The sequence below is a fragment of the Pseudopodoces humilis genome, chromosome 4 (assembly GCF_049639895.1).
Source record: "Pseudopodoces humilis isolate 2021_Gansu_Grassland_sample_001 chromosome 4, ASM4963989v1, whole genome shotgun sequence".
NCBI classification, from domain to species: Eukaryota; Metazoa; Chordata; class Aves; order Passeriformes; family Paridae; genus Pseudopodoces; species Pseudopodoces humilis.
The window spans coordinates 62,246,290-62,272,720 of NC_142203.1; the positions used below are offsets into that span (position 1 = coordinate 62,246,290).

The 26,431-nt window shown below is 38.2% G+C and overlaps 1 protein-coding gene across 3 annotated transcripts in view; it reads right to left on the reverse strand.

The window, feature by feature from the left end:
* The window catches only part of PARP8 (poly(ADP-ribose) polymerase family member 8), a 122,365-nt gene that overhangs the window by 50,587 nt on the left and 45,347 nt on the right, over nucleotides 1-26,431 (reverse strand). For 2 of the 3 annotated variants that reach the window (XM_005532407.3, XM_014260966.2), the window contains exons 3-7: nucleotides 15,706-15,743; nucleotides 10,646-10,735; nucleotides 9,234-9,304; nucleotides 6,781-6,858; nucleotides 2,061-2,155 (exon numbers count right to left, since the gene is read on the reverse strand). In XM_005532407.3, coding sequence (XP_005532464.1) covers nucleotides 2,061-2,155; nucleotides 6,781-6,858; nucleotides 9,234-9,304; nucleotides 10,646-10,735; nucleotides 15,706-15,743 — 372 coding nt within the window. The remainder of the gene's footprint in view (nucleotides 1-2,060; nucleotides 2,156-6,780; nucleotides 6,859-9,233; nucleotides 9,305-10,645; nucleotides 10,736-15,705; nucleotides 15,744-26,431) is intronic. The other variant, XM_014260967.2, reaches the window with a different exon arrangement.

Here is a 26,431-nt window from a genome sequence, read left to right on the forward strand (position 1 = left end):
TGGCTTTGAAACAGGGAAGCTCTCCACCTGCTGAATGGCTTAGCCACTACCCTACACAACAGTGGCATCGGGCTTTTTTGTTCACTTTCCAGAAGATCCGAACATTGTTACGCTATCTTAAATAATTTTTATGAATGCAGGCTGGTGATACTCACATAACTGAGATTCAAAATGCTGTAAACAAGAACAATTTTATAAATGAAACAGGAATGGATGAATTAATGGAATAGAAATATTAGTGAAGAATGAATAAAATAAAAGTTAGTTTTAACTATGACATTTCCACACTCACTGAAATCTCTTTGCCCCCCCACCCCACTACTATCCTAGAAGATGGATTTTAGGCACATGATCCTAACTCTAAGTTTTAATTTCCCAAGCTGACATGAGGAGGAAATCATGTTTTATTCCAACCCCTACGTCTTATGATCTGCTGTCTACAATTGCTTCATAAACACATCTTGATTTTGAAGCTCCCAGAGGTCCTCTGCCCATAAATGAATAAGCAATGTAAAGAGATATGGAAGAGTTTGGACCAGCTGGATGGATCAACTTCTCAGGGCTTTTGTGGCAAGTTTTCTGAGGGCAGTGGTGAAAAGAATGAATGTACAGAAACATGTACTTTTACTGTAAAACTGATTCTGTGACAGCAAGAGATTACTGAAAGAAGGGAAAATTGTCTACAAAATATGCCTCTCAGTGGATACCCTTGTCAGACAAACTTCTCTCTTAGAGAAGTGGAGCTGCACAAGAAGGATGAAAATGAATGCTTAATGCTTGTGGGGTGTATTTCCAAGAATCTGTAAATATTTTCAGCTGAAATAAAGTGGATAAAGCATTGAAGTTTTGCACATGCCAAAAGCAGCCACAGGTGCCAGTTTCTACTATACTGAATTCAAGGGGATCACAGTGTTTCTAGTGAAACTGCTAATTCAATAAATTTTGAAAGGTTACATATAATGTTTCTATTTTAGGAGCTTGAAGGAATTTCATAGTTATCAGTTTAGCAAATAAATATTTATTCATTTCCTAAACCTATATACAGCTATTCAGATTTCAATTCCCCAGGTTCTTAAAGTGTAATAAATTTCCATCTGATTTGAAAAGGTGTAGTACACCATAGGTGTAGGTATGCTCTCTCTCTTCCTTGATTTGTAGGACTACTTTGGTATTTTCCTTGCAATGCATCTGACAGGTCTGTTACATCTTACCTACCTGTTATTTTTATGGAATTATTAAGATTACATTGATGGAAAATGAAGTTATAAAGTACCTGAGGCATATTAAAATAGATATACTATATATATGCATATATATATATATATATATATATATATATATATACACACACACATATGCACTATGGCAGAATCATGCACATTCATACATGCCCAACAGAATTTGTGTAAAATTACTCTTATCAATTCACATCTGACCAAGGTTCCACTACTTCCCTGTGTAGGAAACTTTGGAGTCTCACAATTAGAAAACTCTCCTAATCTCTGAGCAAACCCTAGCTCCTTACTGTCTCCCTTATAATGACTGTACAGAATATTTGATCACTCATTCTACCTACAAACAGCTTTTTTGAAGACAAGAAATTGTTATTGTGTCTTCTTCCTCTCTTTTTCTCCTAGACTAGACAAATCCAAATCCTTCAGCTGTTCCCTCGGGAAAGTATTTATTAAACCTCTTACCATTCCTCTTGTTCACCTCCAGGGCAAAATACAGAATATGACAGGAAAAGACTTTAACAAGGGTTTAAAGAAATGTTGAATAGCAATTTACAACAAAACACAACTGCCTCACTAGAACTGCAAAAGACAATGATGTTTTGCAACAGGGCTGTTCTCAGCACAGCTACTTGTAAGCATGCTGTTCCACAAAAGAACCCCCCAAAACCCAGCACTGATACTGGTTTGCAGTGCTCCCTCCTTTTGTCACACAACATGCAGGAATCACCAGAAAAGACTTGTGCTTTGGCAGTCAGGGAAGGTCCATACAGAATTCAAAGTCCAAAACATTAAAGGCACCACAATACAGAAAGGCCAGTGCCATACCTGAGAGATACTGCATTAGGTCCATAGATCTCTCTCACTGCTGTTAAATCAGCCTCCAGCTGTGGGTGCTTGTGAAGTTCTCCATCATAGCTAACCTGTTGGGGACAGAAAAGTATCTTGAGAGTTCTGTATTTCATTTCTGGCACCTGATTTAGACTCTTGAAAGTTCTCTCTGTAAAATACATTGCATTAAGATTTCTCAATGCCACACTCAGAAGGGACAAGTTGAAGCCCTGAGGCCACCTCGTTTGCTAAAGTAGCAAGATTTTCAAAGCAGGCACCTCTGCCTTGAAGTGTTTTGAGGGTTCTCTTTGTTTTTTTGAGAAGAGAAGCTGCAAAGGACTCATTTATCTGTCCTATTTTGTCCCAAGGTTTGTTCTGGGACACTAGTGTATTTTAAAAATGTTAAGTAGGATAAGAACCAGATGTCCCCAGTCCTGTCATCCAAGTCCAACCACTACAGCACAAAGGTTGACGTGCTCTCATTTGTTGTCACACTCTCATATACTAGACACAGAATGGCTTGGTGGCTTGGGCACAAGAGAAGCATGAAACTATTCTCTATACCCAGCACCTCAGCATCAAAATTACATTTTTAGCTTACTCACTGCCTGCATTCTGCCTACCAGTGCAATAATATGAGACCAAAAAAAAAAAAAAATAAAAAAATTAAAAGAACACTTTCTCATGTTAAGTATTACGCCAGAGAAGGTAATAAAGAAGTATACATCTAGACACCAACCCTCCTGGTTTTTTTTTTCAAACTCTACAAGAAAAATGGAAAAAGTTATGTTTGTGCTTACACTAAAAAGCAAAACTTGTGAGCTGGTCTCATTGGACTCTACTTAGTCAAAATAATTAATACCCTCCTATCCTCTATGAGGTCCAAAGTACCTCTCTGGGCATGTAAAAATATATTCATCATCTGTCTAATATTACCTTTTTCTCAAGCAAAATTATCCTGATTGTGTGAACCTAAATCTATGTCTTTACAACAACTAGAATGACAGTAATTCCACAGATGTCAATGAACTCCCCAGACTTGAACAGATTCAGAAATGAGCATAGGATTTGACATACTCAGAGAACAAAGCAGCAGAATGTAATTTATGCCTTTAGACCCACACATCTATATAACCTTATACAGGAATTCTGCAGAGGATTCTTGTTACTTCAGAGCCACATCCAACTGCATTTGTACATTTGTAAAACTTCCATTTTTACAGCCAAATCTGTAGGAAACCAGTGCTATGACATTTTCAGCTCTGATGCTTAGAGATGTGCTAATTTAATTACATTTCAGTAGTATTCAACTAATAATCAGATGATCACCTTTTTATATTTGAAAAATTAGCAGAAAGTAATTTGATTAGACTTAGACCTAGAATGCTTTAAGTTTAAGGCACAGAATTCATCAGCGTGGCATGGACATGTATTTTTCAGAGATACAAGTGATATTCATGACCAGAAGGTTATAAATAAAGTATCCTTCCTTTGTTTGGGCAGGCATGTCAGAACAATTTTCCAAGTAGAAGAGCACTGGAAAGAAATAGTTATTGTCATTTTTTTCACTTTAGGTAGGGGGAAAACAATCCTTTTTACATGCTCATTACTCAAAGAAGAATTCTTTAAAGATGCGTAAATAATTGCTGTCCTGCTTCCAAAGAAAGCACAGCAATCATTTCACAAATCATAGCTGTGGTGCACTTGCCACCTTTGTTGGTCTTAAACCAGATTGTTAAATCAGTCTTCTCTTTCAATAATAGCAAAATACAAAAGGAACATTATGCAGAACACTACCCTGGCTCAGCAGAATGTTTTTTCTAATCTATTTTCTCATGGTAAGAGGCTATGAACTCAAAAAGGAAATAAAGCAGTGCTCTGGCAAATTTTAAGACCACAGTATGGTACTTCCCACCCCCAAATTAGTGCCATAGACATAATGATGTACGCAGAGGAGGCCGTCAGAGGTTTGTATTTCTGCATTTTCAAGTATGTTTTGCAGCTGAAGCACAAGAGACATGCAGAGAGCCAAAGGCAGAAAATTTCTGTTTTCATCTCCTGCTCTTATTTGCAAATGCAGAAGATAGAGATTCAAAGCAAGAATTAACAGAGTTGCAGAAAAAAATGAATATAAAAGAAAAAAATCTGGTAACTTTGCTGCAACTGAAAGGTCTATGTTTAGAAAGTCTCCATTTTTAATCTGAGACCTTATTCAGATTATTTGACAAAAGGTCGCTTTTTAAAAGGAGATTAAGCGATTTACAAGCCTAAATCCCATTGAAAATCAATAGGTTTTACACTGTTGAACCACTTAGCTACTTTTAAGTACTTATCCATTAAATCCTTTGGGAGGATTACAAGCAGGTGCCTTGGAAGTGGATACAAACATTTCATTTATGAGCAAAAGGTTGCATCTTCTTTACACTGCCCATCAAATTCCATTTCTCATCTTCCATGGCCCTTGCTTCATCAGCAGCAGCTCTCTTGCCTTTCCAGCTGTAGCCACTTAGAAATGCTAAGAATTATCCCTGACCTCCATCCTTGCCAGCTGTACTGCACACAATTACACTGGCCTCTCCTCCCTCTTTTTGTTATAGTCAGTGTTTCTGCCCCCTCTCTCTGTGGGCACAGCAGACACTTCTCTCAAATGAAGGAGCCTGCCTTGCTTGTTTTCCACATATATGGTCAAATCTTTTGTCTCCCCAATACACCTGGTGCCCATTTGACAACTCCTACAAACACTCTGCTTTGAAAAAGGATTGTTCTTTTTTGTCTTTCAAGGGACTATTCTCATTACCTGATTTTCTATTTATTTTTTGAGTCCTCAGTATTATCTTTTAACTTTAAATGACTTAGTTAGACTTTAGTCTTTTTGACCATGAAATTTTAAATTAGACATGTTCTCTTTTCCTCTTTTTAAATACACTTTCTGTGATGTCTTCTTTTTTCTTTCATTTTCACCATATTTTCTTTATAGATATTCTATGTTCAAGACACTAATAATCAACTGGTATTTTATTTTTATTGCAGACCTGATTTTTTTTTTTTTTTTTTTTGCCAGTTACTATTCTTTCAGTTAAATGTATTATCTCATAGAGAAGACAATGCAATATAATCTAGTTTCCATTTTGATATAAGGCACTTAAATTCTAACCGGTCTTGTCTTATTACACAGCTCTTTTACGCCTTGCAAAACGATGTACTGCTATCAGTGTTCATACCTCACAGGCAGTGTTAATATTTATTAATTCATTTGGGCACAGCCAGGCATCCTATACCAAATGTATTAGCCCTGGTTCAAAAAATAAGCACTCCCAGCTGTTTTCTGCCTGTTCCTTCACCTTGAGGTTACTGCCCTTTCTTCAGAGTTGAAAAATGAAGCGAGTACACACGACTCATCACCACAGGACAAGATCAGAAGCTTTTTCCTCTCAGGCAGATTAAAATAAAACATTGCTCTTTGCAGTGAGTTATGTATATGGTCCTCCACAGCACTCCCCAGCATGGGGCTGTAGGAGTCAGCAGCTGAAGGGAGGCAATTCCTGCAGTCATTTCTACAGCGAACATGAGTCAATTCCCCACGTGAGCTATTTCAGACAATGACAATACATTATTTCAGTTCCAGTTTCAAAATAACTTTTAACAGCTTTTCAGGGCCACGGGGTTGTTTGTTTGTTTGTTTGTTTGTGGGGTTTTGCTGGTTTTGGTTTTTTTTATGGTTTTTTTTTTTTTACTGTAAAGCATCCCAACATGAATTTTGTGTGCTAACCCCAGCGCACTGTTGGCTCTGCAGGGGAAGAGGCTCAGCCATGTCCTGCTCATCAGCATCCCACGCTCTCTGCACTGACCCACCCTGCTGGCACTGCTGCCGTGCTCCTGCAGCCTTGGCTCTGCACCCAGGGCACCGACGGCTTCAGCCTCAAGGCTGAGGCAAGGGACAACCTTCACAAACAGCAACCATAGCTCGCCAAAATGTTCATCGAAATAAACAGTTCTAATAATATAAGCAAGGAATGACTCCTTGGGGAAACATTGAGGCTGAAATACAAGAGAAATCTGAATAAAGAGACTAGCAGCATGAAGCGCACTGCAAAAGAAAAAGGCGTGTAAAGATTTTATTTCCCAATATACAAGAGAATGTAAGAATTAATGCTGCTGAGGGAACAAGAAGGAAAGGCACAGAGCACTACAATCATCTGAAATATGCAGCATTTTTCAAGGTGAATTTTACTCCAGAGCTCAGAAAAAGAATGGAGTATTGCCTAGACCAGACTTTTTTTGTAATACAAAAGTTGCATAAAAATGCAGTGCTCTTTACTCTTAAAAATGGCAATTCTCTGTAAGGAAAGAGGTTTGGATCCTGTCTTCCCCTTTGTATTAATAATGGGGTAAGCTTTACAGAGTCAGTTATCTGTTTCCTGGAAGTAAGCAACTACCTTCTATTTTCAAGCTTTCTGAAGGGTATTTGCTTGTTCCATTCTTAAAGCATTGCAAAAGGAAGCAAAGTAATCTTATTTTGAATATTTTATAATTATAACTTTGAACACATTCAATATTTATGTCATAAAATGCTATGTATATATATACACGTCACTCTACTCAACCCTATGAAAAAAACATAAGAAATTAAAGATTATTATCAATTTGTAATGGATTGAACATAAGAACTTTCAAATATTAATTTCCTGGAACTTGTGCAAAAAATTTCCTGCATTACCTGTCCTCCATAATAAAATTCCTCAGAGTCATTATCTCCTTCAGAGTCTTCTTCAACTGTGCTGCTGTGCCGTGACTCCTTAATGGAAAAGGAAAGTTAATGATAAAAGTAATATGTTGACCTTGCATGTACAGTTCTAAATGTAACTACAGGAATTATGCTTTTACAAATAGCATCCTTCCTGAAGAGATCTTTTAATATAATTTAGTATAATTTTTCCAGAGGACCCATTTTAAGAATGATGAAATATCACATGAAAAAAGCACCTAATACAGGGTACATAAAAACACCTTGAATATATATTGGAGAAATAATACTTGTGTGGTAGCAAACACAGCATGGTATTTTAAAGAACTGGATAATTCAGCAGACTTTATGGGGATACTTCACTCTGTGCTTTTGCTAAACAAAGCATAACTTTCACATCAAGACTGGTTATGGACATAGATCTTTTGGTGTGTCAGCAACCTACTTACTAGTTTTGTTTTACTTTATTCTCATAATTAAACCCCAATAGTTTCAGGAAATAATCTAAGTCCAACATGGAATATCTAATGTTTACTTCTGTGAAAACCTGACATTCTACGGCTTAATGATTATTTTTAAACAGAAGGTTCCATCCTGGTGCCCGGAAAGTTTCAAACTTAATTTTCTGAGTAGCTCTGCACTGAGACAGTAAAAAATAAGAATTAGAAAATCCTATGCTTACCTAAGTAAAACTTGTTTCAAATAGGCTGCCTCGTGAATAATATCATCAAGTAAACTGAACTAATCCGGCACTGACTGAAACTCAGCATGAGATGAAATATTATATTCCATTTCTCTCTACTGGAACCTTTACTTATAATTATATAATTCCTTGAGAGAGTAATTCCTGTTTCCCACAATGCATGTGTTATTTCTGTGCTCTGTGCTGAGTAGTAGCCCCTAAAGAACACCTGGTAAAATCATTCTTCACTTCAACCTCAACATAATGCATTAACCCCTTTTTTCTTATTTGCGTCCTACATAGACATGTAATAATGGAATAGAAATCAGATATAAGAATCAAAACAGTAGCAGTTTCCCCTAAATTCCACAGCCATAAATGTCAGTATGTATATACATTTATCCCCAGTTTCTATGGTCAGACATTGTAATTCCATTTTTCTACCCATGCCTCTAAATTCCTGCTCTACTCACTGTATGTATACATACAGTGCAAAAGTGTATTTATCCTATCTCATGGCAACTTCTGGCAAAGCATAGAAATAATTTCTGCTTCTACTTCATTGAAAATAATACCTTTAGTCTTATAATAAAATTACTTCAGAGGAAAGTCTGTTTCAAAACAGAAATCAACTCAACAAAAATTCCACACAGAACTCTCATGTTAGAATAATGACAAACCCATCATATCCTAACCAAGCCTTGAACTGTCTAGCCAAGAGAAATCATCAGTGTTAAGAGACTTTATAAAAAGGGTGTTTTTTCAGTACTTTCACATTTAAGTAGCTGACTCAACTCGGAACAAAACACAAGCTCAAACTCAGTCCCACAGAAGCTAACTGTATTTCTGGCTTTTAAGGAAATGGGTAAATTCTTCCCACACTTGTTTTTCTTATGTTTACAGAGCACTGAACATAATGATGAGGCTGTAGAAGCAAACTGTTTTCAGTGGAGGTTTTCACACCAAATGACGTTTCATTTACTAAAAAAATCTATACACATAGCATCTAGGCATGCTTACCTGCCCTTTCCAGGATAAGAAACTCAGCACCTACCCTCACCAAAGGAAGACTTTAGGTCAAGCACCTGAAGTCCTGACAACACTCAGTCTCTCCTTGAGGCAGGAGCCTACATGGTACCTCTTTGAGGCCATGGCACTGTAAAGCCCCAAGCAGATTTCACCTTAGTGCTACTTCTGAACGTCTCAGTGAGACTGGTCAGAGACCTGTGCCAGAGGCACAGGGCAAACAAATACCACTGTGCCTGTAAGACCCTAGTTTTCAACACCCTGCATATGGTGAGAAGGGTCCTGCAGATTCCTAGAGTCTGCAGTGGGATTGCTGCAGGCTATATGAAGAAGCACTGAGTTGGAAGTAATTAAGATGAGGTCTTATGTGCCAAAGTAGGTTAAAAGGTAATGGAATCACTATCTTCTTTTCCAGGAGAGCTGTGTATTTATGGCCAACAGGGTCTATACCACTGTTGAACAAAAAAAACTGAAACATCAAAAACATATTTCCTAGGACAGCAGGAGAATCTCTATCCCAACCAAGTGAATCACTGGTTAAGCCATTTATGAAACCCAAAGAAATATGGTCACCTTTTAAAACATGCACATTTTGTAAACATGCACAGATTGAATAAGGACACTTTGATAGGAAGTCTATGGTAAACATTCATATTCTATTGTTTTCTTTTCTTTTTAAAATAATTTCTGTTAAAATATGCATACAAGAAATACATACCTCTCCATTCTCCCTCTGTAATTTTGACTTTATGGATAAGCAATAGTTGACATCACTGGTTTTTCTTAATTCTTGAAGAAAAAAAAAAGGAAAACAAGGAACATATGTGTGGAAAAAAAAAATGAAATAGTTTTGCATGTGCAGACTTGGAACTCTTAGCTGCAGCAGTAGAGCAAATAAGGAACAAAAAGTTACAGATATGAAAATCATCAAAGAGTTTACAATGCAACAGTCTAAAATGAGGAAGCCTTTAGTTCCCAGAAGACTTCTTTTAAGTGTAAATTGAAACTCAGCTGATCCATCTGGGACATTTGCTTTTCCCAATTTGTGATTTACAATTTAGTGTCATTCATTTATTTCATATAATTTATAAAAGAATAAAAAAATCAAACCCCTCAGAAAAATAAAGTCTTCTATATAAAAGGTAGGTTTTTGCTCTATTGTAAATTACAGGCTTAATTTTTTTTCAAAGTAAAGAAATTTTTTGCAAGTAAAATTTATCACAAACTTGTGACGATAATAGCAAGATTTTGTTTGTGTGCCTTTGCAATAACTTCAGTAACATTACTCTTGATTTACTTCTGTATAAATGAGACAGAGACTAAAGATCATACTGGTTCCCCAGTGGAATTAAAAATCATTCTGTGTTATGAAAAAAAAGCCGTAAAGAATTATAATAATAATAAAAAATTACAAAGTCAAGTGTTCCTATCTGAAGAGCTGCCAGAATTAAGAGTGCTCTGCACAGTTTCTTCTGCAGCCTGAAAAAATCACAGACTTTGTCTGCCAGAATCTAAAATGTCTCAATGGAGTGTGCACAAAGTCTTATTAAATACAGTATAAATGTGCCTGTATGTCTGACAAGCATACCCTTTCATGTATCAAGTACTTGTTGAAAATAAGGAAATAATTTATAATGAGAGGGCTCCAAAATCAATGGGAAAAAATAAATTGTTTTTCTGTAGTCTAATTTAGTGAAACAGCTGAACCATTTTGTTTCAAATTTCCTGAAATATTTCACCAGAGGCAGTGGTGGTAGTTATAGACTGTTTCATCTGCAACGGTGAAGATTTAGTGAAATTTTAAGTAAGTGATCATGAAAACTCATAATTGGAAAGTATTATGCACCTCTAGGTGTATTCAAGGGGAATTGCTCTAGCACAGGCTACAAGACATTAAAAGCAAAAGATAAAATTCTGCACACAACTGTGGTGACCCCCAAAAGAAATACTCTAATTTCTTCTATTCTGAAGTGTAGGACAATTTGCTAGATCAGAGACCAACAAGACCAGAGAAAACAGCAAACTATATAGCTGAACACTTCAAAATCACATCTCCCTCTAAGCGCAGACAACATCTTATCTTTCTTCCAAAATTATGAATTTGGTAAAACTCTGCAGACGTAGGATTACCTGTAGCAATTTGGTGGAAAATTACTGGAATTGGCTCTGTTGTGACTAATACATCTTCATCGTTATCAGAACTGGAAACGTAAGTGTTATCTACGAAAGAAAAACACTTTGCATGGTGAAGTTCCATTGTGCTTTGTCAACCCCTTCCAATTTTCCTGTCCCAGACCTGTACCACAAGGAACCACTCCCCAGATGCTTAGGGAAGCTGAACACTATCACCACCTTCCTGATGTGTTCCTTTTTTCCCTTGAAATTTTTAATAAAAAAGAAAAATATTATAAGTATGGGAGATTCAGACCTAAACCTTATAAAGCAAAACCATGGAGTTTGATGTGATGGCTTTTGTGAATCACACCAAGCACTGCTCTGAACCAGCCTGCAAGGCTTAGAGTGGCCAACCTTTTCCAAAATTAATACTTGTTACATGTTTTTTGCTATGTCTGACACCAAAACTCAAGCTAGATCTGATATGCAGAGTGAAAGCTGCACTGAGAGCTGGGTGTTAACAGCCAATTATGCAAAATACCTGTGCCTCATTTTGCCTAGTCACATAAAGGTTATTTGAAGTGTCTTCTAATCAGTGGATAACCTTTCTTCTACCTGAAAAGAAATCCTTCCCACTTAACAAAAACATTGGTACCTATGAATGTTATAACTCTATTTAACCAAATTTTCTTTAAAAATTGTAGGGATTAGACTGAGGAGTGTGTCTGTTGGGAGTTTTTTGGTTTGGTTTCTTCTTTTGCTTTCTGATTAAATGTTTACTAACAAAAACCAAGAAACAGCAGGGTTTTTTGTACTATCTGCAGGAGCTAATTCTGCATGTATTGCTGAACTGCTTATGCAAGTAATGACACTTTGTTTTCTAATGATCTGGGCTGAATTGAAACCTATGCTGTAGTGCAGAAAGGCTGATAATTAAGATAATCACAGATAAAGTGACATATAAGAGAATGAAAAAAGGACTTATGTATTACAGTTTTTAGTATCAACAACATACATGAAACCACATGCAATTTTAAGCATACTGCTGCAGCCTCAAAGCTTTTGAGTGCTCCCAGTGAAATGTTACAGGTGTTAACAATTATTGGGAGGCAAGTTCAGCAACATCATCTCAGTTATTAGTCCCCTTGACTGAGAGGGAGCATGGGCTGTGGCTGGCACTGTGTGCCAGACCTGGCAGGGCAGCAGCTGCACTGCTCACACTGATGGGTTTTCTTGGCTGCCACCTGTGAAACAGCCTTTCTGCCACATTCACACCCACCTGCCAGGCCTGGCTCTGTGCCACACCTTCGCCTACTCCCACTCCTGTGCTGTCCTTCGAGGCAATCTGAGGGATCTGTGGCTGGCTCCACACACACATGCTGTGTGCAGGCGATGCTGCAGGAGCCCAGCACCACTGAGCACAAGCCCTGCACTCCTGTGGGCACAGCCAAACATCAGTCTGTGGCTGCTCAGCCACACACTGGGCACAGGGACGTGTTTTACAGCCACGGCGTTGTGTGAACTAAGCGGGGTCTCTTCTGTCAGCACTCATTCCTCCTCCCACTTTTGTCTGCTGGCAGGATGGGTGTGAGCTATAGCCACAGGACAGCTGCACCTTGCCCTCTGCAAGAAGCCCTGCCTTGCCTCTGTTTACACTCTCCACCTTGTTGCCACCATCATTTCCATGTCCACCTTGCACATAAAACACAAGCACATCTGTTTCCCAGTTTTGGGAGTGTAAGTTACTGCTACAGAGTCTAATGAGCTGAGATAATTGAGGCCATCATTTGGCTCTAAATATATCTAACGCCACGTGCATGGAAGGCAGAGAGGAAATCTTTGTGCTACAGCTTATTGCTGTACAGAAAACTAGGAACAGAATGTATGTTCTGTACAGAATAGACATACATATATGGAAAAAGGACTGCTCAGCTAGAGGTTTCATAGTTTTTAATTATATTTTTATGTCTATTGCCATTCTTTCTTGGCAGCTGGATAATATGACTTTCACTGCCAAGCTGTTTTTTTTTCCTTGGGTATTTGGCAGCTATTAGGGTTCTTTTTTTTTTTTTTTTTCTTCCATTGAGATATGATGAGATTTGAAATTAAGATAATGGCTTTGATTTGTTTTCTTCAACAACCCTTTTCTAACACTTGACACCTAGGAATACCTGTCCTCTTCACTGGAGGACATACATAGTGCCTGGACCTAGCAGAGGGATGCAGCAAACTAGCTGCCAAACTGATTCTCTCCATCTCTGCTGCAATCTGTTGAAGTCTAAGAAAGATGTGTTACCTACAAATCACTGGGATAAAAGACTATAGCAGTTCTACAAGTTTGTGTCAGCCAGCACAAATCATTCTGAACATATATTCATTAGCAAAATGCTTGCTACTCTGCTGGCTCCCACAGGAGTCATGATATGCTCATATTAGTGGGACTTCAGTCTTCTCATTGATGTTATAGACTGTAACTGCTCCTAAGAAGGATTATTCTCCCCACTGGTGTCAATGTTAGGAAAATATTGTTGCAGCAATACTTTGCTGAAACTGTTATACCTGCTTCTAAACTTTCCAGTTATGTTTTCACAACTGCAGCAATGGATATATATTGTTCAGACATTGCTGTCTCAACACTATTCCTGTTAAGTCCTCAATGTGTCTTTGTGAGCACATTTTTAGCTTTCACTTTTAAACATGAAACTTTCAAACACCTTCCATTATTGAAAGTTGTCATGTCACATTACCGTTTCCATAGGTACAATTTAAAACCCAGCTGCTTGTATTTGATGCTTCAAGAAGTAAAGCTTCAGCAACAGCTACACACTGTTGTCAGTACCAAAGTGGTGATGCAGCATACATTACAGCAAAGCAGGCTGTGGGAGTATGTATACTACCCAAGGCTCTTCTTTCAGTATCCAAAATTTACTTTTGGGGTATCCTTTTAGCTGAGTTACATCCTACTCTATTCTATTTTCATATATTTATTGCACACATTAGCAATTTATCTGATGATCAACTCTGACAGCCTTGTCTTGGACTTACAAATCTGATCCACTCTGTATTATACCGTCTTAATCTACAGAGGGTACAACCTTTCTGTAGCTATGCACTAATGGACTTAAACCTTAATCTGTAAAGGTTTATCCTGTGAGAAATTTGAGTGCACATGCTGCTCTGAACTCTATCAACTTACAGCACTACTTGAAAAACACCTTCCAGCTGAGAACATCAGCACAGAGCTTCCCAGACTTGATACCATCACAGCCTGACACTAGAACCTTTCTTAAGATACATGTCAGAGAAGGCAGACAGAGTCAGTAATAACGTTAGGTTAGAAATCTGGGACACAAACAGGCGACAAAGAATCAGACTCATCGAGTCAAAATGAGTGTTTTATGATCAAAGCTGTAAAATGGCAAAAAGTCCTTATCGTTCCCAACACACTGAACATCTCTTCATCATAAAACACACATATATTCTGCAAAAGCTGGAGATGTGAATGAAATCATCTCATCTAAAGCCCCGAAGGGCTGGATTTTAATCAGTAAACATGTACTGCTTTACTCTCCACTCCAAACTACAGTGTGAAATGTTCAAATGCTATCTGCCTGTAAAATATAGGGCATGATGGCACAGAATATTCATCAGGTTTTAGGGACACCAAAGTCACTCAGGCTTGTAGGCTATCAAGACATGCTGCAAATAACACCCACAAGGAAATTCTGAGGTCTACCAGACAGAAGAGTTTGCCAGGAAATGAGCTCTCATGTGCTGTCCAAGTAACTGCTGCTGGTTCAGTGCTTCAGCTTACCATTTACTTAGAGGTTCCCAGAGGTCAAATTTTGTGATATTTAATGGAAGAAACTGTTAATAACACATGGTGAAGATTTTTTTCAACTATTTGTCCCTCCATTCATTGTCAGCTCAATGCAGTATTCAGTAAATCCATTTATCACTGGTGTGACTGTGCATTGTATGAATCTCAGTTTCTCTCATTTCTAAATGTTGAACAGACTAGTATCATTCTCCTCCACTGTTTTCACTGGTTAGAAAAATAAATCTAATAAAGATTGTTAGTATTCTTTCACAGAATCCATTGTTTTTAGCACCACTGTTGATTTTTTCTGTATCTGCTTCAAACACTGGTGTTTTGATCAGAATCTGCTGCTTATCAGTGAAGAAGATCAAAGTCATAATTCTTAAGAGCTTCTAAAAGAAAATATATTTCTTTGAGAAACATTTCAGAAAAACTACAGATAAAGGTCAAAAAAGGACAGAGGATTTCATATCATTCATGGTACTTACACTGTTAAATAATCACTGGTGCACAATGTGGCGCAGTACAACAGTACTTCCATAAACCTTTATTTGCACAGCACCTGTCATCCCTGCTTCCCTCCTTCTGCTTCTGATAGCCTGTGCTGCCTGAAGTGTCTGTGCAGTGCCTTTGTGAAGGAAATTGGGGAAATTGCCTCCCTGAAAACTTGCTTTTGTTCTTACCTGCTTCTGTTTCCTAGGAATAACACTCCTTGTCAAGGCTGGCCACGTGGTTACACAAATAAATACCTTTGCCAGCCCAGCTCAGAGGACTCAGGGGAGGCTGTGCTGGGAACACCTGTGCGAGCCAGCCCTAGCACACGAGCACTTGGCTCCGACTGACCCCGAGCGGCACCAGCGCACAGTCTGCAGGCTTAACGTGGACAACACGAGCAGCCTCATCAGGGTCGCAAACACAAGTGCTCTGCTGGCCCTGTGCCAGCCTGCTCAGGCTCCTGAAAGTTCCAGCTTCATCTACCATGCCAAAGAGAAGCTGGGCACTTTCTCACCCCTGTCTGTGTTGGCTGCAGCACCCCAAGCGACAGTCTGCCTAAACTCGTGAACCTGTGTTCTCACCCTGACCCAGCTGATAAATGATGCCTGAAAAGGAGATGTGACTGTGAAAATAATCTTAACTGATGGAAGATGATTAGTACAAGATGCACCTGGAAGACATCAACACCCGTTCTCATTTAAATACAGCAAATCGTGGTAACATGTGTACATGTGTCATGGGCAAGAATGTTGCACTGTACCTGGGTAATCCTCAGAGACATGCACTGAATAGGACACACTGTAAAAAAGAAAAAAAAAAACAACAACAAAATTAGAAACAACATTAACTGCTGGCACAACACTTTTTCCTGCTCCTGTATTATTTTATGCTTATTTATAGCTTCCTGACAGTTCCCAGAACAGAAGGTAACATCAATTTTGATGGCTTTTGAAGTGCTCAGCTGAAAATAAAAAGCGTCATGCCCATTTTGAAAGCTTACTTTGCTAAATTGGCACATCCTGATTTCAGCGTTCTTAAAAGGAGTATCAAGGCTGCATTATATTCCCTTTAGAGTAACATTTCACAATATGTGTACTTCTGATTAAAAAAAAGGTCACTCTTTGAACACCAGAACTAGAGAACTAGTAAAGCCCACTTTTTCATCTATCTGGTTTTTGTGTTTGACTCAAGACTCAGCAGGAGGCCTTTCTCCATTCTTGTACATTTCTCTTAGTTTCAGCAAAGTCTCTGGATGTCTTGGGCTCCTTTCTTCCACCAAAACTCTGTATTTTACATAGTATCTGTACCTTTTTGTCAGGCTGTGTTCAAATTACAATTTGAGAGAGCCACAGAAGAGCAGCTTCACTATGTGGATTCCCTGAATCTGCTTCATCAGAAAACCATCACTCAAAAACACCATCAAAAGCACTCAAAAGCTGCACCTTCTGCAGCTCAGTTCACAGCTGCTTTCCCTAACTTCCAGCGAGATCTTCACTAAACTCGCTGCTGAGAGCAGGACAAATGGGCATGATGGTTTGCTCAGTTATCTAGCTACCCACCAAGTCCTTCTGGTTTTAAGTTTAGTGTTCATCTTAATTTTGCATTAAAAACATCCAACTATGAAACACACTGATTCAACACTGAAGCACAACTATTTCTGTTGCATTATTCATATTCTTTCCAATTCTAAATCCTATATATTGTGTCAACTTACGCATTTAAATAATATATGGTGTGGGTCCATGTCTGTAATGAGTTAAACCAAAGCAGGATAGTACAGTCCTCTTAAGAAATTTTGGTATGTATTGCACTTGCTAAAAAATCGTTGAAAATTGTTTCAGATGATCTATCTAAATAATATGAATACAGCTTCCACGTAGACAAAAAACTGAAGCCAGGTATGATTTTTCCTGTTTCCATCTCAAGGGTTTCCATTAAATGAGTTCCACTTTCACAATCCAGTGACTGTAAGAGGCAATCAATATGAAAAAGTAGGTCCCTCACACTTGCTTCTGCGAGTCAATCTATTAACATGCAGCTCTGTCACCTGTTTTTGCACACCAGCTATTCTAGAATACTTTATGTATTGTTTAACACACAAAGATGGCTGTTTCTTTAACAGCTGCAAGTGTTCTCATAAATTGAAGTAGAAGGAGCATTTATTACAGCTGACCATGGATTTTGCCACACAACTGCTGATTAAAATCCCATCGCTGTACAAATTCAACATTTTATGACTTTTCTGTTTTAATTACATTTTAGGCATTTTGAATAGACAGCATCTGTATCCCCTCATCTTGGAGTATTTTCTCTAAGGACTGGGTTATTTAAAACTAATTAAATTGTCATCATGTAAAATATCACTATTTTAAATAAGGAAGTATTCCAAAATAAGGAAATGTTATATCTCAGTGCAGTCATGTATAGAGAATTTTGCTCTGTGATGCAGAAAATAAATAAGAATACCCCCAAAAATTCCCGAAAACTTAACTGTGTGCCTGTTCTCACCAAACCCCATCTTCTAGAAACATTTGTAACTATGACTTCTTCCTTCTACTACTGAAAGAGGAACTTTTGCCTTAACTCTTTTAGACTGGTTGCTGGCACACCTCTTCGCTGCCTCCAGAATTTCTGTGCATGGCTTTGTTCTAATATTGAGAACACGAACAGGGGCTGAATGGTCTCACAACTTCTGTGAGTGCAGATACCCAAAACTCAGCTGGGGCAAGGATCTCAGCAACCTAACATAACTTTGAAGCTGGGTTTGATTTCAAAGTTAACTTCTGCTTAGTCAATGTGCAGAAAACCCGACGGAACTGAGTTTTCTCTTCCTTTTTCTTCATTGTGGTTATCTCTGCCAGCAGCAGCTGTGGTGCTGCCAAACGGAAACTAGTAACCAGACATACTGTTTGTCTTGTGAGGTGGAATAAATTAAAAGGTTAATGAAAACGCAAGTTACAAACAGTCTCAAACCTGAGTGTTTGAACTCAGAATCTGACCCAGAGCCCAGTGAAACCAGCAGTAGGGAGAATAAATCCCCTGCACCCCCCCCCCCCCCCCAAGAAAGAGGTGGTAGTTCTTTCCTTCAGCTTGTCATCTTGTGTTAGTTACGTGTGGACCATGGAAGCAAAAAGTGGAAATAAAACTTCTGAAAAAAACAAAACTTGGATTTTTATCTCAGCTCGCCTCTGTGATTGTCACACATAGTCACCCCTCAGCACATTTTTCTACTCTCAGGATAAACTGCTTCCTACTGCCTGCACACCTGATTTGTCAGAGAACAAGATATACCAGGCAAACAAAGGTCTCCAAGGGTTTCTGCCCTCCAGCCACCCAAGCATTTTCCCACTGAGTTTTAACAAGATTTAGAGCCAAGCCACAAACATAAGACCGTGATGACTTACAGCACCTTAAACAGCACAGACTTCAGTGACTATGCAGATGTTCAACACCTCTCAGTGTCAAATCCTCCCAAAGCCAAAGAAAGCTTTTATTGAAGCAGCTTTCTCATGTAAGAACCCAGAAATGCAACTGGAATTAATTTAGGCATGGCCCTCACATAGAAGTACAACATGATTATTCCAGTGAGGGAAGTGATTCTTCCTTCTGGCAATGCAGCTCCTCTGTACAACCTTATTGCAGTTACTAAATACAGCTTCCAGCAGTGTAATTTATTCCCGTTCCCATAAACACATTCACCATTGCTCGTTCAGTTATATTGCTTTAGCTACAGGAACAGTTAAACTCTTGGGTGTAAACAAAGCCTCCATGATGGTGCTATTTCTGTTTTACTCAGCTCAGACCCTCTGCAGAAGACATCTTGCAGTACATATGTTTCTCGACCGTTAAGCTTAGAACAAGCTTCGTACTCAAAATGGCCTAGCAAAATGTTTGTTATTTAACAAATAATAAAGTACTACATGAGAAATTAGTGGGAACTGTCATGTTTTGCATTTTTAATACAAACTTCTTATTGCATGAAATATTCTCATTGACAGCCTTGGCTTAGCAACAATTTTACTCACAGAGGTATCATTGCAAGAATTTTCCAATGTGTTTTAACCATATCTATTCCTTCTACAGAAAAATTACTCTGCAAGAGTTCATCTCCATTGGAGAACTAATTCATCATCTAGATGGGTTTGCACCACATAATTGCTATTTTTCAAATTAATCTTTCCCAACGGAATGTAAAATAAGCAGATTCATCTGCATTTGACATTAGTACAATTTCTCAAAGCTCGTTAAAAAGGTGTGGAAAGTCTTAACTTATTATACTACTAGGCAAAATGTTACCCCAAAACTGCATCTCCAGGGAAAAGAAAAATACTCGTGGAAAACTGAAGAAGAGAGCAAAGCAAAAATTACTGTGGCAAAGCACCTTCATAAAAAAGGAAACCAACTAGCTTCACCTCCTTACTTCCATTTGTAAGACTGCTTCCCAAGCCTTGAACTGCAATTTTACCTATCATGATACAAACCCAAGGATCAGGTACACATCCTAAAGCCACAGCAGTGATGCAGTATCTGGGATGTAGCTTCCCATCAATTTCAGGTTTTCTCAGCTCTATGCCACCCATTGTCTCTCTCTAAGAAAGAAATCCTATAAGCTGAATTTCCAGCTGTTTTGCACAGCAGGAACAGTGTGAAGCATCTGGTGCAAGTCTAAGATTTATGCCTATAGAATAGTTACGACAATTCAACCAGCTCTGTCCCATGGCAACAGCTGATTACTGCCTTATTAAGTGTGGAAATTGTGATCTAGTTTCCATTCCAGTTTTAGTCATCCCTATTAGAGCCTGAGCTCTATGTCCTAATGTTATTGCTTGCAAACTTGATGAAGAAAGAAAATATGTCATCACATTTTGTCATGTGGAATCTGATGGTAATGCCAATCTATAACAAAATACAAAAAGAGAGTAAATAGGATTTAATCATAATACATCTGAAGCTACAGAATTCACAGCAGATTTTGCTTACAATATTACAAAATCTCAGATCTAGCTCATCAATGATGCAATGCAATAAGCACAAAATTTTACACCTTAAGAAGAATACTAAAACTCAGCAAAGCAAGCTATGAATAAACTTGAAATATGAAATGCTACTGTAGTACTGATTGTATGCCTGGGTCAGCTTTTGAACAAGTTGGTGAGATGAAAAAAATATTACTGAAAGTTTGATACAAAACAAAAAAAGTATGCCGGTAACAACTTTGGGCCAAATAATGATCTACATATTATTTCTTAAAGTAAAACATGATAGAGACATGATGGTTTTACTCTTTTCTAGGTGAAACGGTAGAAAGGAATAGGATCCAGATGAAAAGATGCAACTGGATTTGTATTCTTTCACCACTAACTAGCTATAAACTCACAACGTTCATACATTTTCAGTATTGGCACACAACATGTCACAGCAGATCAACATTTCATGAATGTTCAACAGCTATACAGTAAATACTTCAAGTTTTTGTTTTCTTATCTTTGAAAATTCATACAAATTCTTCAGTGGATTCTTATTACTGTCACAGCCTTTAGTCTCCTTGTCTACTTCAACAAGACCACCATTTGATCCTCTAACCACACCATTCGTATTGCTTTACTTCTAACCAGCCTTTTTCCTCAAACAAAAAACAAACTTGGTTTCAAAAGGCTTTCACCATGAACACAAGCCACTCTCAACACTCTCTGTTCTGAGATCCACCTTGAAACCTTATAACCTGACAATAAATCACATCACACATACAGGATAGAAATTAGGATTTTCAGAAGACATTTTGTGGGATTGCACTCAAACAAAACTTTCAGATTGCATTTCTGAAAGAGATGACCTTTGAAAAAGTGCCTGAGAACTGGCAGAAGTTGAAGGCATTTAGGCACTGATCAGATGAAAAACTAGATACACTATTTACACAAAAAAATTGGATTAGTTAACAGAAAAAAAAAAGAATTTTTTTTTTTTAACTCATGTGAATTAGACTATGTGAAGTACAATTCAAAACTAATATTTAAACACACTGCAGAAGACTTCAATGTCAAGTCTTTCTTCCAATTTGTACATAGATTACATTCATGCAAATAACAGCAGAAAAGACTTGGAAGCCAGAAGCAGCAATTTTCTATGGCAAAATGGTATTGCCAAAAGACAAGTCTTATAAAGTCACAGCCTGGAGATAACCATTTCATTTTATGTTGAAAACAGAGCAAATAAAATAACAACAACTGAAAAATAAGCAAAAAATACTACTGTGTTATGTACAGCTATGACAAAGAAACTGAATAAAAACCTCTCCATTTGGTGTTCAACTGCCACAAGCATGAGCGATGTTAGGTTTTTCAACAGATCATGAACAAGTAAATTAGCAAGATACTCCATCACTTGGTACGTATGAGTGCTGTGCTGAGAAACACTTCATTACATTTCAGTTGAGCTCTTAAACGACAGAAGTATGGGAAAAATACTCTTGATTTCCACTCTGGAGCTTTTGAAAGATTGTATCCCACTTTGCACACATCAGCTGAGGAAGTGGTCCACTGAAGCTCGTACTCAGAAACATGCACAGAACTGTGGCAGCATTCTGCATTTTATTACCTGGCAGATTTTGTGAACAACTACTGCTGGCATTCACTTTTGTCTTCAGCAAAAAAAAATACTGAGAATTTTAGAATGCATTTATAAATGTACATTTACAATTACATAATACAAAATCTATTCTGTTTCTTCACTAAGAGGGTGATTTGGCATTGGAACTTCCCAGACAAATGGTGGAACCACTATCCTTGGAAGTATTCAAAAGGCACCTGGATGTGGCACTTGGGAATATGGTTTAGTGGTGCATGTGGTAGTGATGTGTTAAGAGTTGAGCTTGATGATCTTAGAGGCCTTTTCAAACCTCAGCTATGCTATTATTCTGTTACATATCACAGAATCACAGAATCGGTCAAACCAGAGGGGACCACAGTGGGTCATCTGGTCCAACCTCCTAGGCCCACCCCAAAGTACATGGCACAGGATTGTATCCAGGCAGTTCTTGAGTATTTTCTTTATAGGAGATTACACAGCCTCTCTGGTAAACCTGTTCCAGTGCCAGTTCACCTACACAAAAAAGCTCATGTTCAGTGGAATTTCCTGTACATCAGTTTCTGCCCCTTGCCTCTTGTCCTATTGCTCGGCACCACCGAGCAGAGCCTGGTCCCTCCTGTGGCCCCTCCCTGCAGACACTGACAGACACTGCTGAGGTCCCCTCTCAGCTGTCTCCTCTCCAGGCTGAACAGGCACAGCTTCCACAGCCTTTTCTCAAAACAGAGATACTCCAGTCCCTTGATCATCTTTGTAACCCTCCACTGGACCCACTCGAGGAGTTCCATGTCTCTGCTGTGCTGAGGAGCCCACAGGCTCCCTCATCTGGGACACAGCTCTCCAGATGTGCCTCACCAGGGCTGAGCAGAGGGGCAGGATCAGCTCCTTCTCCCTGCTGGCAATGCTCTCCTGATGCACCCCAGGGCACCATTGTCCTTCTTGGCCACAAGGACACACTGCTGCCTCATGGTCAGCTTGTTGCCCACCAGGACCCCCAGGTTTTTCTCCACCAAGCTGCTTCCCAGCAGGTCGGGCCCTGGCCTGTACAGGTGCATGGGATCATTCCTCCTCAGGTGCAGGACCCTGGATTTTCCCTTGCTGAATTTCCGATTGTTCTTCCCTGCCCATCTCTCCAGCCTGTCAAGGTCCCTCTGAAGGGCTGCACAGCTCTCTGGGGTATCGGCCGCTCCTCCCAGCTTTGTGTCATCAGTGAACTCCCTGGGGAGGTGCAGAAGTTTAGATTTGTTGAGTTTTTTTGTTAATGTATTAAATAATGTGGTGGGTTTTTGTGTTGGTTAAAATTTATTAAACAGTTTATTAAATTTATTTTTTGTTGTGAGATATGGATTAAGAGAAGGGAAAAAGAGGTTTAAAACTTAAAAGGAATAAAGAAATTTATTAACAGGATTATAAGAATATGAAACATCAGAATAAAACTTTTAGAAACTTTTCCTCTCCCTATCTAACTTATCTTTTTTTTAACCGATGGGATGGTAAAGTAGTATTAATTATATAAGAGTTTTTATCAGTTTTTGCAGTTTTTGTAGGGAGAGGAGTTTTTTTTTTTTGGTATGTTATGGGGATTTTTTTACAAGAAACAAGTTTTTTGTGTTTTTTTATTTTTACAAATAGCAGTTGCTTGGGGGAAAAAATTGTTATTGTGACTTTCTTTTATTTTTACAGCTTTTTTAGAGGTGTGTTTATGGGTTATGAATTTATGGGGTATTATTTTAAGGATGAATTGTTTAAAGGTAAATTTTTTTGATTTGTTTTTGTGATTTTTTTTGGGAATAGAGGGAGTTTTTTTCTCTCTCTGAGGGCAAAGCATTTTTATTAACTTTTTAGAAGAGTTTTATGGGATTAAAATGTTATTTTAACATTTATTTAGCTTTATTAATGGATGTTTTTGTTTAGATTTACAGGCTGAATACTTAATTTTCTTATACTCTTATGAATGAAATAAGATTTAATAAATTAATAAAATAAATAATATATCATTGTTTATTTTTATGGTTTTACTAAAAGAAAATTTCAGTTTTATTCCATATTTCTTTTTTTTTTTTTATTTGAGGTTTGACTTTTTTTTACTGATTTTGATACTTTTATGTTGCTTTTATACATGCCATTACTTCTTTTTTCTTTGAAGAGAGGAATCAGGTTTCTAGGTTTTATCTGTGTATTGAAAGGGTTAAATTTTTTGTTTAATTTTGTGGATGGTTATGTGATTTTTGTTGGGGTAGTGGTTGGAGCTCTTTATGTGGGATGATTTTTTGGTGGTCGTATTGGGATTTTAGTAGTTAGATCAGCACTTGGAGGTAGTATGTTGTGAGCTGATGGCTCCCCCCCTTTTTGTTTTGTAGATTTTGGTAAATTCAGCAGCAGCAGAATTTCAGTTGAGTTGGGGGTTGGTTTGTCCTGGCAGTGTCGCTGGAAAGGGTTTGGCGGGCTCCCCAGGGAGGATTCAGCCCCCCTTGGGAAGGGTTTGGTTTTTAAAAGGTGCTATTCACAGAGGCAGATCTAATTTTCAGTGGTGCAAAATGCTGTCAATTCTCAGAGGAGCCCAGCCTTCGGCCTGTCTCAGGCACAGAGGAAGCTCCCAGCAGCTTCTCCCAAAGAAACCACTTCTGTGGGTGGTTCTTACTTCTGTTCCTAAATGTCAATTAATGTCAAACTACCACAGGAAGCATCTACCCCTCCTCCAAGCCACTGATGAAGTTAAACAGTGCAGGGCCCTGTATTGACCCCTGGAGTACACCACTTGTGACAAGACCCCGTACCACTGATCATAGCACTCTGGGATCAGCTCTTCAGCCAGTTTTCAATCAACCTCGCTGCTCTCTCACCCACTCTACACTTCCAGAGCTTGCCACGAGGCAACTGTGAGAGACAGTGACCAAAGCCTTGCTAAAGCTGAGGGAAACAACAAAAAAAGTTCACAAAACTTAGTGAATCCATGAATGTTATTAGCCAATACAAACCAGTAGGCACTGCACTCCATTCACTCACGATACTGCTACAATACAGTCTCAGTGATGACAAAACCATAAACACAATTAAGTAAATGTTTCAGTTGCATAAAACACTAACCACAAAGTGACGTGTATCTTCAAACACACTGACAGATGAACAATGTTAGAATCATAACAGAAATATAGAAGAGAGTCTATCTCATAATATGCTTCTGGAAATAAAAATTTGCATGAGGTTTTTTAAAATACTAATAATTACACAGGCTTTTGCTTTTTCACATGGGAAAATAACTGTTGAAGTGCAGGACTTCCACCTTTTTTAAAGCAGTGATTTTAAAACTGATGTCATTAAATAGAATAACAATCAGTGAAAAACAACTTTATCTTCCAGGAGAAAGCATCAGAAACCACTAATGAGACAAAAATAAAAAGGAGGTGGACTTGGGTTTTCATGCATATATTTGCACAGCTATGGAGTAAGTGACTGCCAGTCAAGTACAGCAAGAATAATCTCACAATATTAAAGACTGATTTATTTTCTTTTACAGAATTTAGAATTTGAACTTAAATCCCACTGAGGTCCAAGGGAGACTTTAGTGCTTGTCAAAGAAGATTACAGGCAAATTGCACAGAAAATAAAAGACTTCTGGCCCTCTACCACACTTCTGTTACTTTCTAGAAACAAGCTAAAAAATTCAGTATGTATTCCAAAGGGTGCAAATCTCTTTAAGCACTTTTTTTCCCTTGATTTTTTTTAATATTTGCATCTTGCTACACAACTGGACTGACAACCATTTCACATCCATACCATTTACTAGATTCTTTATTAAAACAATCTTAATGGATTTCTAAACAACTTTTGAAGTACCCTTTAAAATGTTTTGACTGTACATGTCTGCATCTCAGCAATTTTTTTAGATATTCAGGCCACTTTAGATCTCCTGAAACACCTTAGTTCAGTGAGTTTCTGTATTCTTTGTGATCCAACAGCTGATGACCCGGCATTAGTCACAGCTATTTTTGCTGCTAGACAGATGCCTACAAAGAATTGAAATTTGTGCACAAGCCCTTTTCACCATACCTCGTAACTTCCCATGATGCATCAGCAATTATACAGGAAAGAATAACAAGTGATTCTGAGTAATCTTTTCCTCTGGATGATGGAGAATGTGCGTGTGTGATGACATATGAAAAGTCCCAGGCACATCTATTGATGACAGATCAGGACTACTCCAAAGAGAGATGAGCAGTGTCAGTGCGTCAAAAATGGCACTGCTTTCGTTTTTTGACATTACCTGGGGGTACAGAGGCGCTGAGTCAAAATTATTATAGCTTGAATTTGTCACTAAGAATAATTGAGCTACTGGTCCTCTCATGAAACTGAAGTGCACCTGAATCAAATGGGGAATGTTACTCATAAAACCCTGCTTGATTTACCATGTCATTCAAATAAAGGGGACACGGGAAACTGCAGCTCAAACATTTCCCTTTAGCAAAGCTACCAGTGAAAAAGGCACAAAAGCTTCTAGTAAATACATCAAATTCTACAACATCATCTACGTCAAGTTGATCATTATTCAAGCAAACATGAGGGCACTTCTGAAAGTAAAATGAGCAAATCAGGAACACTTGTGGGGGTGGAAATGTACATGCTGTGTGTCACTCTGGAAAGAGTGACATGCAAGTATGTCTTCATGTGCAAAACCAGGTTCCCTACAATCAGACTGTTCCAGAATCTGACCATTTCACTGAGAACTACTAAAACCTCCTGTTTTCAAGTTGCCCTGTTTGACCAGGTGCAGCTCCCACCTCTCGACATGGACACATTTTATACTTCTCATATAAATATATGAGAAGTATATTTATATAATATATTTATATAAATAGTATACTTATGTCATAAATATACTATTCTTCTTTCTATCCACTGATCCC